We start from the raw sequence: 14813 nt of genomic DNA, 5'->3' as shown, positions 1-14813 counted from the left end.
AGCTTGAACTGCAATATTTGATATCTTCTTAGTTTCTGCTCAGGGCTGATTTATGCTGGTGCAGCAATATATGCATCCCCATAGACTGTACAAGTTACATGGTGTGGAAATGAATGTTTGAAAAAGAAAAGCATACTTTTCAAATTCAGGAAGAACATAGTATTTTGCTTTGTTCTAGCTTATGATCTTCTTTATGTACTTATTAATACCTGGGAGCCTAAAGTGCTTCCAGATGCTTCAGTTACAGTTCTTTTTTGAATTCCTGCCTTGGCAGAGTCCTGTTCTTGTTTCCTCAGGTTTCTGTGGCTTTTGCAAGCTAATAGCATTGAGGTAGGGGCACACTGGGTCTCCTTTATCAGGCAACTGTCTGCTTTGCCCTTACCCTTGCCCTGCCCTACTGGCAGGTAAGAGGGTCTCTTCAGTGTGTGATCCAGCCTGCAGAAGCAGGGCAGTACTTCAAATCCCAACTTGGCTGCTTCGTGTTGCTCTTCTGAGATGTCTTCCCTTTTATTAACTCCGGGAGGAATCTGCACTTCATAACAGGGGTACCTAAATTAAGTGGTGTGGATAATCCCACAAGCTTGTGCAGGGGTTAGGGAGATGTACTGGCACTTTTGAATGAGCAGGAAATACTACTGACTCTGTGAATGCACCCCTCCTTCTCCATGCACTTTCTTGGCCTCATCTGGTAGTAACTGGCCTCTGGAAGGCAGCTGGAGTGGAGATGCATGTCCGAGAAGCCGTGTAGAAAGCTGCAAGCAGAGGCTTATGGTGAAGTGCTGAAAACTGAAGAGCTGGAGAGATGGGTGAAAAGAAATGTGTCAGAGTGCAGCAGTGAGAGGGAGCTCAGCGTGTTGCCCAAGAATGGGTTAAAAGTGTATTGGAAGCAAGGAAAGCTCTGTGCCAGAAATCCTGTAAAGCCCATATGCTTAATGTGTGTATAACATCACCCGTGCATGTCACATTAAGCACCTGCAGAAGTGCCGGGAGGATGAGAGTCAAGTTATTTATGAACAGCGCATCGCTGTGTTGCCTCTTCACCTTTGTTTGCTGTGTCAGGGCTTTGTGTACTCCCTGCAATCTGTTGGAGACATCTTTGATCAGACAAGTAGTGAGAAACTGTACTACTCAGCCTGACTTACTGACACTTTGGTAGTCGGCTGCTTGACTGATGAAATTTCAGAGATGAGAATTAAACAGATTGTGGCTATTCACCTTGGATAATTGGGTTGCTCCCTCCTGTGTGTTCTTAAATGCACAGGGTTATGATTAATTTGAGTTTTTGTAAACATCATTACAGAAGAGGAGGAGTGCAGAGCAAAAGGAAAAATGTAGTCTGACTATGTGGGTGTCTATTTTTGTGATAAAACCTGATGTTTTGTATATCACTTCCTGTATCTGACAGGATTTTACTTCTTTTTTTTAAATTTATTTTTATCATGATGCAGCTGTCAACAGATTTACAAACCTCATCCTGTCTCCAGGGGTAGACAGTCAAAATCAGGCCGATGTCCACAGCATCCTCCCAACCGAGGAAGAACCGAGTGCTGGGAAGCGAGGAGAAGGTTTGCAAAATGCTGGTGGCGGCTGTGTGATGGAGAGGACAACACTGCCACCTGATGCCACGAGCAAAGACGTGCAAAGAGGTGCCAAGAGAAGCAGCCGCGCCGAGGACTGCGCTGCCATCCCCATCACCGATATCGATGACCTGCTCAGCCAAATGAGTGCTCCTGAGTGCAGGGCTTCACGCACCCCGTCGAGAGCGGAAAGCCCCCTCCGAGATGAATACACCACGATGTGCTGCTGTGGGACTGACGAAGGCTGTCCCGGATCTGAGCCACGGCCAGCCAAGGAGGAGCTGCCGGAAAAAACTATGAATTGTGGAGCTAATGCACAAGGAGTTTTGGGGTTGTCGGTGTTGGACTCCATTAACACAGGCAAACTTTTTACTGTGAATAAAAACTCTTTAAGTAACTATTCTAGGAACTTTAGCAGTTTAAATGAGGATGAGTTGCCTACAGCAAACTTCCTGGAAGGTAAGAGAAGCGACCCGTTTCCCAAATCTATGTATGGGGCTGCGGAGGATTCTCACTCAGACACAGAGTCTGTCACAGAAACCTTTGATAGTCCTAATGAGCTGCTGCTTGGGCCGTGCACTGCTGCTAACGCCCCTGCCATCTGTACCGTAACAGAGTCAGATGAGGAGCAAATTGAGATTTGTTGCATGAATGACGAGCCACAAAAGCCCACACAACAGCAGCAACTCACATCTGCAACAAGCTCATCCTCTCTGTCCCTGCTGCACCCTTATGGCAGCAAAGCTGTGCAGACTGCTGAGGGCTGTGGAATGTGTGGGTCACTGGAGACAAGCATCAACAAACTGGGCTTGGAAGATCATGATGGTCCCACTCCATGTCCCTCACAGAATTCAGATGTGTCCTCTGCATCCTTGTGCTCTCGTTCCTCAGTTTTCCTGCCAGAAAAAGACAACCTAGAGAATTCAGACAGTATCCCTGAAGTTTACTCTTTCTGTAACAATGGTGCCTTAAGTACAGAAGAACATGTGGGTTTTGGGAACAGTAATGAACATACGAAATGCTGTGAATCCATTGAAGAGGAAGGGTCTCTGCATTGCAAAAAGATAAGCTTTTGCTCTGCTAGTAATGTCAATGGCTTGGAGAACAACTTGCTTGAGAAAGAAGGATGTCATGATGAGCAGAGACCCAAATCTGAAAGCGAAACAGTGGTTGGTGACTGTAATCGTGCTGTTAGTTATTGCTTAGTGAAGAAGGAAACCAACAGTTTGTCCAACTTGTCTAAAACAGACAGCAATCATGTGAATGGGTCATCATCAAAAGCAGTATCACTCAGGTCTCCCTTTTCCACTAGATCTAAAGATCCAAAGGCTAATACAACTCATGACTTGCCAGGGATAAATGAGAAAATTAACTCTGTGACTTCAGGAAGGACTTCAAATGGAAAAGTCCAAAGCTCAGGCACAAATCACTGCAAAGGAGCTGCAGTACTTCACAGCCCATTCTCGCAGAAAAAATCCTGTCAGGAGTCCAAGGGAATGGCACAAAAAAGTATAATGGACACCCTTTTAAATAACCAGAAGGCCAAAGCGGGACCAAAGCTAAAAGGGTTCACCATCAAAAGCAAAGCAAAGGCAAATTCTGATTCTTCTGGCATTAATCCTACCAAAGTCAGCGGGGTTGATCCGAAAAGGGCTTCTGTTTCTCCACAGCTGTCCCCCAAACTCCTGGGGAAAAAAACACCATTGTCCCGTAATTCACCTACAAACTCTGACCCTGGCAAGAGCATTTCAGCAGCCTCAAGGACTCTGAAGTCAGACCTAGAAAATAAACCATCTCTGATCATTTCTGAAGATTCTCTTCAGCCTCTCCTGAATGGCACCAGCAGCCCAACAGTGAGCAGTGAAATGAAATGTGACTGTGGGGAGCTAACAGACCTGCAGCAGGTATGGGGAAAGCCAAAAGAAAAGCAAGTTCCCATGCAGCCTGCAGTGTGTGAGGGTAAGGGCGCTAAGGTGGATGATTGCAAAGGCAGAGATTGTCAGTTCAAAGTCACTTCATCTCTTCAGGGGATACCAAAAGCTGAAAATGTGAAAGGGAGGACTGTAAATCCTGGAAGAGGCCTGAATGCAATAAAGAGCATCTATAGTGCCGATGACCTTAGGCAATTAGATCTGCAAAATGTACAACTATCTGCTGGAGGTTGTTCTTCATTGAGGTCCCCCTCAGTTCAGCAGGAGCAGCTGGAAGGGCAGGAGATCCAGCGCACTTTCATTGAGGTGAAGCTTTCCTCCTCTTCATCTTCCTCCTCCTCCTCCTCTGCTTCTTCCTCACCAGCGTCATTTTTGCAGCTGCCATTGCTGGAGAAAACAGAAGAGGCAAACACAGAAGTGTCTCAGCTGGCTGAGGAGATGGGGACCATGCAGTATTTCTCAAAAGCAGATACTGCTGGAGACAGAAATCTCTATTGCTTGTCGAAACCTGTGACGAGGACTTACTCAATGCCAGCTCAGTTATCGGGTCCCCTGACGGAAGACTGCCATGTTGCAGAGGTTCATCCTGTGCAAAGCACTCAGGCCCATGCTGCAGAGGAGAAATGCCCTCAGACAGTAACGGAGATGTTAAAGATGGTCCATCTCAACCTACCAAATGGCCAGAGTGGGAAGGAGCAGGCATACACCTCCAAAAGTGCCCAGAGGGTCCATGACACATCCCCCTCAGCCAGTGACATTAGCTGCCCTGCCACGGATAAGCTGAGGAGCTTCAGGAGGAATTACTACTACTATGAGCTGAACTGGCCACATGAACCTACCTCATCCTTCTCTGTTAAACAGAGGATCAAATCCTTTGAAAACTTGGCAAATTTTGACCGGCCCATCGTGAAGGCCATCGATATACACTCAACCACGAGATCCCCCCTCACCAGGAGGTTGTGTGGTGGGATGGTCACTGCAGCCAGCCCCGCTGAGACGCCACGGGCCTTGAGGCGCAGCTTGAGCTCCTACGGCGGCAGCCCAAGCCCAGCCAACACCACGGGCAAGTCTCCGGCCAGCACAGAGCCCACATGTGTGGCGGAGGGCGGCAAGGGGGAAGGAAAGCCCCAGGGAAGTGAGGAAGGCAGCAATGGGGCAGACACGGCCGCCTCTTCCTCCTCAGCCTCGCAGGCGCGCCGTAGCCGGGGCCTGGGGCGGCCACCGCTGTCTCGCTCCAGGCTACGGGAGCTGAGGGCCCTGAGCATGCCCGACCTGGACAAGCTGTGCGGAGAGGGCTTCTCAGGGCCACCGCAGCCTGCCTGCTTCAAGACGGAGCTGGAAATCACACCCCGCAGAGCCCTCGGCTTGCCCGCCCGGAGTGACGCAGCCCCACCAACCTGCTGCAGCCCTGCTGAGGCAGGTGTGATGGGGATGGGCACCAGCAGCCCTCGGGACAGCGGCTCAGGGACACCGGGGTCCGCCTCAGATGACGATGTGCCCCATGGCAGCTCTCCGGGTGGGGATCGCTCAGAAAACAGCTGGTCCATCAGGTTGGTGTTGGTTTTGCTACCACTGTTCATTTTCATTCCCCAAGCCTTTTTTGAGGTGAAGCTTCCCCATAGCCCCAGGTCCACCCCAAAGTGCATTTCAGCTTTGGCCCTGGCCCCCATTCCCCTTCACGTTTCGGGGTGCTATCCTTCATGCTCTTTTGTTGTCTAGTAGCAGCCACGCTTCAGTACAGGATGAAACTCTCTATCCTGGCAGGGCCAGGCCTCTTTTCTGTGTCCCCTCTAGCTGGTTTTGGTCAGGTTTTGGCCACGTTACGGCACAGCAGCCGCTGTGGAGGGAAGCCTGTGCAGTGCTGGCTGCCAGCACAGCCTGCAGTGACAAATGAGCTTGTTGTCCTGCCAGAACCAGTACTCAGATGTAGCTGTCTCCTTGTTTTTCTTAATGTCTGTTGCTAAAACCAATGGGAAAGGAGAAGGGGAACAGACTGGGGACTGGTTTTCAGCGTTATTCTTAAATTGTCTTCTCTGCCCTGTCCCTTTCTCTCAGCATACTTCATTTCTTACCTGTTTTCAAGATTTCTGCTTGTTAATGAGCTGATCCTTCATAATTTGGTCTAATGCAACCTACATTGTGTACCTGAAACACATCTGTACACAGTCTAGGAATATAAAACTGTCTTTTTAATTTTTCTGTTCATTTTAGTTTGGATCAGCTGCTTGTCTCAAGCCTGGACCAGCAAAAACTGCAATCTGTTTTGTCAGCAGTAGTACCAAAATGTGATGTTGCTGCTATGCTCCAAGAAGTCAAAGCACAAGTAAAGGTAAAAACTATAAGATAAAACTAGATTATTGACAGTATTTTTAAGAGTTTTCTTGATGTCAGATAAAATATTTTCCGAACAATTTCAGGGCTCCTTCAGTAGTCCTGTGGTAGGTTACAGTTGATGGCAGTTTTACTAATGCTAGTTTTTGAATGCCTGCTATAAACCAATAATAATTTGAATAGCTTTTGTATGAGAAAGGGTATTGTTTGTCCAGTGTGAAAGCAGTTTTGAGCCAAAATAAATAGACCTATTTTAATTGGAGAAGTATGCCTCCATTTCAGTCATTATTACAGCTGAGAAATTCCTGGGTTTGCCAATAATTGCACATCAGAACTTAACTTTCTACCAGCTGTGTGGGTCAGACTCACTTTTCCCACCATGCAAGGGAAGGTCTGCTCCTCTCTATGCCTGGAAGCACCTTCCTTTTGCTAGAAGCTGCAATCATGGAAATTGAATTTATTTTGTTTAATACTGAACTAGTGGCTTGCAACACCAAAAAGCGACTGTTGGAGGGCTTGTAAGAAACTGCTATGCCCTTTTTGCTCTCTTGTGTGGAAGCTGGTTATTGCATTAAGATAATTTGCTCATTATCTAGGTGTTTGAAGAAAGCTTCCAAACTTCCAAACTTCCCTGTTTGCAGTGTTTGTGTGTGTGTGTTTAGGATACATCCACATCCTTTTAATGTCAGAACAGAAGTTGATAAAATAATGACAGCACTAGAGGGGAAACTGCCATCTGGTCTGCATAACTGCTGACTGAGCTGTATTTAGAGCGTTCCTGAGTCTTATTCACAAGGGCTGCTGTTTCAAAAGTAGACCAGGCTGAGGGGAACAGGACCTCCCCAAAATATCCAGCTTTACCTCCTTCCAGGGACAGTGTAGCTAAAGAGTGTAATTCCCAAGTGCTTGGTGAGGCAAGTGGGTTTTGGTAGATTTAGTAATAAAATTGGGGTTGGATTGTACTTCTGGCCGAAGGTAATTAAGTGTTATTTAAAGTATTTTACATGGGGTCTTGGAGAGATGTTTATTTGTGCCACTTTTCAAAGTCTGAGAACTCAAATGTTTATAAAGCTGAATGCTTTTTGGAATGCACTCCTTGTCTGCATAGTTTCTTATCCATATTTAAGCCCAGTATGGCACGTATGCTGGAAAATTTTATGCTAGTCAAATGCTGGATTTGAATGTACAATAGGACAGTTCTTCATAGTTATGCAATTGCTGAAAAATGAGATGGGCTGCCCGATTCGAATTGAGAACTTCCCAGGAAGAGTTTGTCAGTCTTTTGCTCTGAACAGTGCTGAATTTACTGCTAGCATTTAATAAGTGTTACTACTATAAAAAAAAAAATACACAGGCATTTTATTGTTTAAATGTCTGTGATCTATTGGCTATCAGGCTAAACAAGTGTCCACTGAGTGGCCAAGTAAAGCATTCATAGCCAGGTCTTTGTGCCCCGTAATACACTTGCTGACTGAGGACAGCACTGAGAGCCGGGGAGGGAGGAACTGCAATGGGAAGCCAAGGTTCAGACTGTGTTCCTGACTGACCTGGGACATGTGGTCCTTGCACAACCCTCTAACATCTGAGCCTCTGATTTTTATTTTTTTTATTCCTCATTGTAAGCAATTTAAGTTTTGCTAGCAAGGGTTGGAAAGGACTTGACCTCTTAAACAAAAAGGGTTGCTTTAGTACTTAATGGTCAAAGATATGAGTAAGGCTGGACGTTCTTCAAAAGGAAATCTTAAAGGTGCAGGAGCAGGCCTGGCTGAACATAGAGCTTTGGCCGGAATTCGGAATAAAAGAAGAGTTTATGACCTTTGGAAGAAGGGGCTGGCAACTCAGGAGGACTAACAAGGATGTCATGAGATTATGCAGGGAGAAAATTAGAAAGGCCAAAACCCAACTACAACTTTATCTGGCTACTGCTGTAAAAGACAATTAAAAATGTTTCTGTAAATACATTAGGAATGAAAGGAGGGCCGAGGAGAACCTCCATCCTTTATTGGATGCGAGGGGGAAACATAGTGACAAAGGATGAGGAAAATGCTGAAGTATGTAATACCTTCTTTGCCTCAGTCTTTAACAGTAAGACCAGTTGTTCTCCAGGTACCCAGCCCCAGGGAGCAGAACAAAGTCCCCATAATCCAGGGGGAGATGGTTAGTGACCTGCTACACCACTTAGACACACACAAGTCTCTGAGGCTGAATGGGATCCACTCGAGGGTACTGAAGGAGCTGGCAGAAGTGCTCACCAAGCCACTTTCCATCATCTACAGCAGTCCTGGCTAACTGGGAGTCCCAGCTGACTGGAGGTTAGCAAATGTGATGTCCATCTACAAGGAGGGCTGGAAGGAGGATCTGGGGATCTACAGGCCTGTCAGTCTGACCTTAGTGCTAGGGGAGGTTATGGAGCAGATCATCAGATCTTCTTGAATGCCATCACACAGCACGTACAGGACAGTGAGGCGATCAGGCCCAGTCAGCATGGGTTTATGAAAGGCAGGCCCTGCTTGACTAAACTGATCTCCTTCTGTGGCAAGGTGACCCGCTTAGTGGATGAGGGAAAGGCTGTGAATGTTGTTTACCTGGACTTTAGTAAAGCTTTTAATACTGTTTCCCACCGCGTTCTCCTGGAGAAGCTAGCTGCTTGTGGCTTGGATGGGCATACTCTTTGCTAGGTAAAAAACTGGCTGAGTGGCGAGGCCCAAAGAGTTGTGGTGAACACAGTTAAATCCAGTTGGATGGTTGGTCACAAGTGGTGTTCCCTAGGGCACAGTACTGGGGCCAGTCTTGTTTAATATCTTTATCAATGATCTGGATGAGGGGATCAACTGCACCCTCCGTAAGTTTGCAGATGACACCAACTTGGGCAGGAGTGTTGATCTACTGAAGGGTAGGAAGGCTCTACAGAGGGATCAGAACAGGCTGGATCGATGGGCCGAGGTGAACTGTATGAGATTCAACAAGGTTCAGTGCCAGGTCCTGCACTTGGGTCACAACAACCTCATGCAAGGCTTGAGGCTTGGGAAAGAGTGGCTGGAAAGCTGCCCAACGGAAAAGGACCTGGGGGTGTTGGTTGACAGCGAGCTGAATGTGAGCTGGCAGTGTGCCCAGGTGGCCAAGATACAAGCATTCTGGCTTGTATCAGAAATGGTGTGGCCAGCAGGAGTAGGGAAGTTATGGTCCCCCTGTACTCGGCACTGGTGAGGCCACACCTCAAATATCATGTTCAGTTTTGAGCCCCTCGCTACAAGAAACACATTGAAGCACTGGAGTGCATCCAAAGAGGAGCAATGAAGCTGGTGAAGGGTCTGGAGCACAAGCCTTACGAGGAGCGGCTGAGGGAAGTGGGGTTGTTTAGCCTGGAGAAAAGGAGGCTCAGGGGAGACCTTATCGCACTCTACAACTACCTGACAGGAGGTTGTAGTGAGGTGGGTGTTGGTCTCTTTTCCCAAGTAACAAGCAATAGGATAAGAGAAAATGGCCAGTTGTGCCAGGCGCTGTTTAGATCGGAGATCAGGAAAAATGTTTTCACCAAAAGGGTTGTGAAGCATTGGAACAGGCTGCCCGGGGAAGTGGTTCAGTCACCATCTCTGGAGATACTTAAAAGATGTTTAGATGTGGTGCTTAGGGTATTGTGGTGGACTTCACAGTGTTAGGTTAACGGCTGGACTCTTAAAGGTCTTTTCCAACCTAAACAATTCTATGATTCTATTTTTCCATTACCCTCACTGCACTGTGAAAGGAGCTAGCCAAGACACTTAACTGATTTTATTATTTCCAGCCTACAAGAAATCTGCTTTCACCTGAGTACAGGTGAGAAGGTTCTTCACATCTACAAAGGTCTATGGACTAAGATGCTCGGCCCTGACTGCTCCTCTCTCCTCGAGCACTGATGGATCAGTGATGTGAAGCAGAGTGGCATCTGTTTCTGACACTGGATCTGTGCATTGCAGAGATGCCTCTAATGCAGAAAATCTTCCAGGGACACTATTTGGCAAAAAAGCACACAGTGAGGCCAAAAGTTCGACTGTTGTTTGACAAAAAAAAAATTATAAGAATCTGTGCTTCCCTGTGCCTTTTGAAACGAAAGGCAAACGCTGAGTTATAATGTTGAGTTTAGTAAACTAAATATGTCATTTAGTGCTGAGTAAGAGGTTGGTTTCTAATGATGTGCCATTAATTTTAGTGTTTTCAGTATTTTGAAATGACTGATGTTGGATGGGATCCCAGGGAAAAGCTGAGACACCTGCTTTCTACTCCACACCTCTAATGCTCTGCCCCACAGACAGTTAACTATCCCCGTGCTCCACCAGTTGCCTGTTTATAGTCTGCTTTACACCACAAAATGTGGTCTCTGTAACAGTGTCTGGTTTTGTCCTAATAACCATTCAGAAGACAGCACCAGACTTGCTGGATGGGACTGCTTTTCTGTCACAGCAAATTCTGTATTTTGACAGCAGGCCATCACTTCGAAGAAATCAGCTCTACACCTTTGTTCTGGTTTGGAGCCAAGTTCAGCCCTGGTGTACACCTGCACCAGTCCCTTTCCTGTGCTGGATGCTCCTATTTCCACAACAGCACAGCCTAATCCCATCTGGATCACTAACAGCTTCAATTTGTAGTCACTGCCCTTCGCAAGATTGTCCAATACTGCTGAGGAGAGGTCAATGCAGCTTTGAGGTACAGCCTCATTAGTGCTGAGTACATGCGATGATCACTTCCCCAGTCCTACTGGCCACACCATTTCTCATACAAGCCAGGATTACATCTTTGTAACCGCCTTTCAAGGGGAAGGAGAAATGGGATAACAAAAGTGTTAGTAATTCCCTGGAAACTACAGTGCTTGGTCCAGAAAGGTGTATGGAAACTATTGAGTTTTGACTGCAGAATGCTGAACAATGCAAAGTTGATTACACCCAGTGAAAATTAGGCTGCCCAAGATTTAATACCCTTCCACTATCCTAATTTTGACCTTGCTTTATAGCCTTGAACTGCCTGAAGAAACCTTTGCTGTCACATGAGCTCTCCTATATGGCTGCTACTCACCTGTAGCATGAATAGAAATGCATTTAATGTCTCACTTTCAATTCCTTGAGTTGCTTTCTTCACCTGCCATAATTTGAGGGTTCTGAGAATTTTACATTTGTGCGGGAAATTGGTCTTGATCTTTGGTTTTGTTTTTCTTCTCCTTCCCTCCACCTCCATTTTTCTGCTAGAGCAAAGAAGACACATACTTTGTAGTCTTGCACAAAGAAGAAGGAGCTGGCCTGGGATTTAGTGTTGCTGGAGGAATAGATCTGGAACAGAAATCAGTCACAGTAAGTGATGGCTGCAAGTAATTTTTTTTGCAAAGCTCACTTTAAAGCAGGCTGGTGATTAGATCATGTGCTCATTTATCAAGACTCACTGCAAGTCATTCACAGTCATAAAATAGTGACTCTCAGAGGCGGCTGCATACCATCTGCTGCTGAAATCATGGAGTGTCTGGGAAGTGTAATTTTTATTATTTGAGATGGATGCCAATTATGTTTTCAGTCTTTAAAAGTCTTTTACTGAATGGGATCAGCTAGATCTGAATCCTATGCATATAAATAAAATTCTGCATGCAGTTGCAATGCATTCAGCCTTTTAGGGGAGATTTTAATTCCCAGCCCTTGAAAGTAAACCTTGTGCAGCAAAATTTTTGAAGGATTTTGCAAATCCTGAGAATGACAGTTTCAGACCTCAGCAAAATTTTTAATTTCCCTTCACAAACTTGTTTTGGTGTTATTAAGACCTGTGGGTCGTTAGTAAATGATGATTGTTGTTTTGTTTGACAGCATTTTGAACCAAGGATATTGTGTGCCATTAAGTGATGTTGGTGTGTAGAAAGAGACACCAAGGAACTTATATCCTGTTCTAAAACACATCAGTGAGACAGAAAGATCCAAGACAACCTGTGCCCTGTATGATAATTTCTTTACAGAAGATATACATTTAAATTTTAGCTTGAAAGAGAGAGATCCATTAAGTGCTGTGTTTAGAAGAGTATATCCTCAGTCTTTGGGGCCTGCAGCAGCCCTTGCAGAAAACTTCTGGGTTTTATTCTTAGACAAGACCAATATAAGTAAATGTATTTTACATTAAGCAATCATTGAGTTAGACCATGGTCACAGGAAATGCACTCTACTTCTCTCACTGCCAAGGGTCTGTTCCCTGTCTCTGGGCCAAACAATCGCAGTGTCAGCTGTGAGCAAGAAGGCTCAACAGTGTCCCACCCTAGAGAGCTCCTCGCCTAGAGACTGGGACACTACCTAAAAATGCAATCTTGAGCTATCTCAGGCTCAGAAGCTGATTAATCTTTTCTCCTAAATGCCGTTAGCTCTGAGACTGAAAGAGCGTCAGCTCCTTCTCTTTCAAGATCCTCTGTGTTCAGTGTATGTAAACCATACTTCTGAACACTTTAATGTCCTTGACCTGCTGGAATTCTGGGTCCCAGCTGGATTTAGGGTTGGCATTGAGTGCTGAGCTGCTTAGATGGGCTGTTCTGCCCACACTTAGATGCAGAAATAGAAACACCTAGTGAGCTTCAAGGTACTGAGGAGTTGATCATGCAAGGGAAGGCAGCAGGTATTTTGGATGTGACTCCTGTATTCCACTTACCTCTTGCATTTGGGTGTCTATATCTGTCATTGAGGCTGTTATTCCACCTTTGAATGCCTCCTCAGACTGGATGGAAATTTATCTTCTTGGAGGATTGTGGCAGGTGCCCATCCCAGCATGGCCCTGCAGTGAGAGGGAACAGGAGCCAAAAGGCTTCTGATTCCTTGCTGTTGGTCTGGATATTAGGAGAAATTCCTAAACAAAATGCCGTGAAGAACTGTGACTATAGATTTGCTGCCTATAACCTTTGCCCAGCAGACCTAGAACTGTGTGCATGGAAACTGTTTTCTGGCTGCTAAAGTTACAGTGCCTGATAGGCAAGTCTTTAAATATTTGGTCTTGACCCTTTTAGTCAGTTCCTCTCTGTAAATGGTACATGTTTAAGTCTCAGCTGCACTTGCTGGAGTCTACTCAAGGTTTAATATACTCTGAATAGAGAATTTTTTTCCTCTAGAAAAAAAAATGCATTTCAAGTCACTAAATCATCCTTTTGCATCTATTTGCACTTTCTTTGATCAGCCAAATTGAGATGGAAAATTAAATAGCTGTACATCTGAGTAAGTCAGAGCCTTCCTGGGCACAGATGCTGTGTACCACTTAGAAGAGTGCATTTGCAGGGTTCATATCCCTATGAAAGGAAATTTGAGGAGTCGGTGTCACACATCGCAGTGTTGTTCTTGGTGTTTGCTGTAGCACGGGTGTGGATTTAACCTGTGTACCACTTGGAAGTATTAGTTAATTGTAAGTTAATTGAAGACCATGGAGGAGTTCAGTGACTTGTGATACTACATTCTGTAGCTGATTTTGGTTGTCTTTGGCTTAGAAATGCAATAACAGCATCTTTTCCTCTGCCTTCCCCCCATCCCTAACTGCAGTTCTTGTCCAGTCACGTAGGCCTTAGTATTTGAGGCTGTTGAAGCAAATGTTGTGTGCCTGATATCCAAGCAGTGGGCACTGCAGACTTCTGTAGGCACTCTGTGTTCACCTTGGCCTGTAGACCACTGTGTATGGTGAGGAGGTTAAAGCATCCTTAAGTTAATATCTTTCTCCTAGGTCCACAGAGTGTTTTCAAAGGGAGTGGCATCTCAAGAAGGGACTATTCATCGAGGAGATCTTGTTCTGTCAATCAATGGCAAGTCTCTTACGAGCTCAGTCCATGGGGATGTCCTGAATGCTCTTCATCAGGCAAGACTATACAAATACGCGGTCATTGTCATCCAGAAGGAAAAAGACAAAGCAAACAATTCCTCCAGACTTGAGATATCAGCTACTGGCAGAAAACGTGTGGGGTCTGGAAAGGATGTTTCCATCGAAATAGGAACAGGTATGATCTTTGTCCAAGAAGAGTTGGAAGGATTCCCTTGCAGAGCAGACTGAAGGGAAAAATGTCCATGTGTTTTAGATTAAAAGCATCTGTGCCTTATGTGATTGAAGGGAGCAAATGAAATTACCTTCAAATTTTATTTGTTCTCTTTGGAGCCTAAACACAGTTTGGTTGGGTTTTTTTTTAATGTCATAACTAGGCAGAAACTTAGAAGGATGCTTAGGGCCTAATCCAATTTCTATTAAAGTTAGTGATTCCACATATTCTCTGAATCCAGGATAAACTCCTTTTAAGTAATAACAGTAGTAAGTGCAAGTAAGCAAACAACAAAAAAGAAAAAAAAAACCTCAAAGACAACCCCAAACCCTGCAGTTTGTTATGCATAGGGACTGAACAGCTCTTTGTAATAGTAGATTTCATACTGTGTCTACTAAAAACATAGAAAAAATTGGTTTGATATTACAGCAACTAGGACAGGGAGCTGCCACTCACCCATTTTCAACTCTTTGGCCATAATCATTACTGTTTTGTTTTTTTTTAACAGTTTTTATTGTTTTATCCTTTAACTGTTTTTTATAGTACAGCTTTGTAATATGGCTTAAAAGAAATAGGAAGCACTCTGTAAATGAACGGATCAGTCTTGCTCCTGTATGTAATTACTTCAGAGTCCTTTTCTACCACAAACTCCCTGTGTCCTGCACGTTGACAAATGCAGAATATCTGCAGGCACTAGAGGGCAACAGTATTTCATAAACAACAGTGCTAGGTTATTAAGAACATATTTCCATCCTGAAGGCAAAGCACATCTTCAAATGTTTTAGATAACATTTAAAGTTGTTTAGAGATAACGGTAGCAGTAATCTGTGATAATGCAGACTGCATGATTTTTACATTCACACAGGGCAAAGAAGGTCCTGTTTTCCAAAACGGTAGATTTATTTCCTCCTAAGCAAAATCATATTTTATGTCAGCTACAGCAATATTGCATTCTAAAAATATCTGAAA

The 14813-nt window shown here is 44.9% G+C and overlaps 1 protein-coding gene across 8 annotated transcripts in view; it reads left to right on the top strand.

The window, feature by feature from the left end:
* PDZD2 (PDZ domain containing 2) overlaps positions 1-14813 on the top strand; it is a 142780-nt gene that overhangs the window by 121534 nt on the left and 6433 nt on the right. For all 8 annotated transcript variants that reach the window (XM_086770699.1, XM_086770701.1, XM_086770704.1 and 5 more), the window contains 4 exons: positions 1449-5058; positions 5720-5837; positions 11059-11160; positions 13538-13808. In XM_086770699.1, coding sequence (XP_086626825.1) covers positions 1449-5058; positions 5720-5837; positions 11059-11160; positions 13538-13808 — 4101 coding nt within the window. The remainder of the gene's footprint in view (positions 1-1448; positions 5059-5719; positions 5838-11058; positions 11161-13537; positions 13809-14813) is intronic.

This window comes from Chlamydotis macqueenii, chromosome Z (assembly GCF_036417535.1).
Source record: "Chlamydotis macqueenii isolate bChlMac1 chromosome Z, bChlMac1.mat, whole genome shotgun sequence".
NCBI classification, from domain to species: Eukaryota; Metazoa; Chordata; class Aves; order Otidiformes; family Otididae; genus Chlamydotis; species Chlamydotis macqueenii.
Note: the sequence above shows the minus strand (reverse complement) of the source record. Positions and strands in the feature narration are given on the sequence as shown.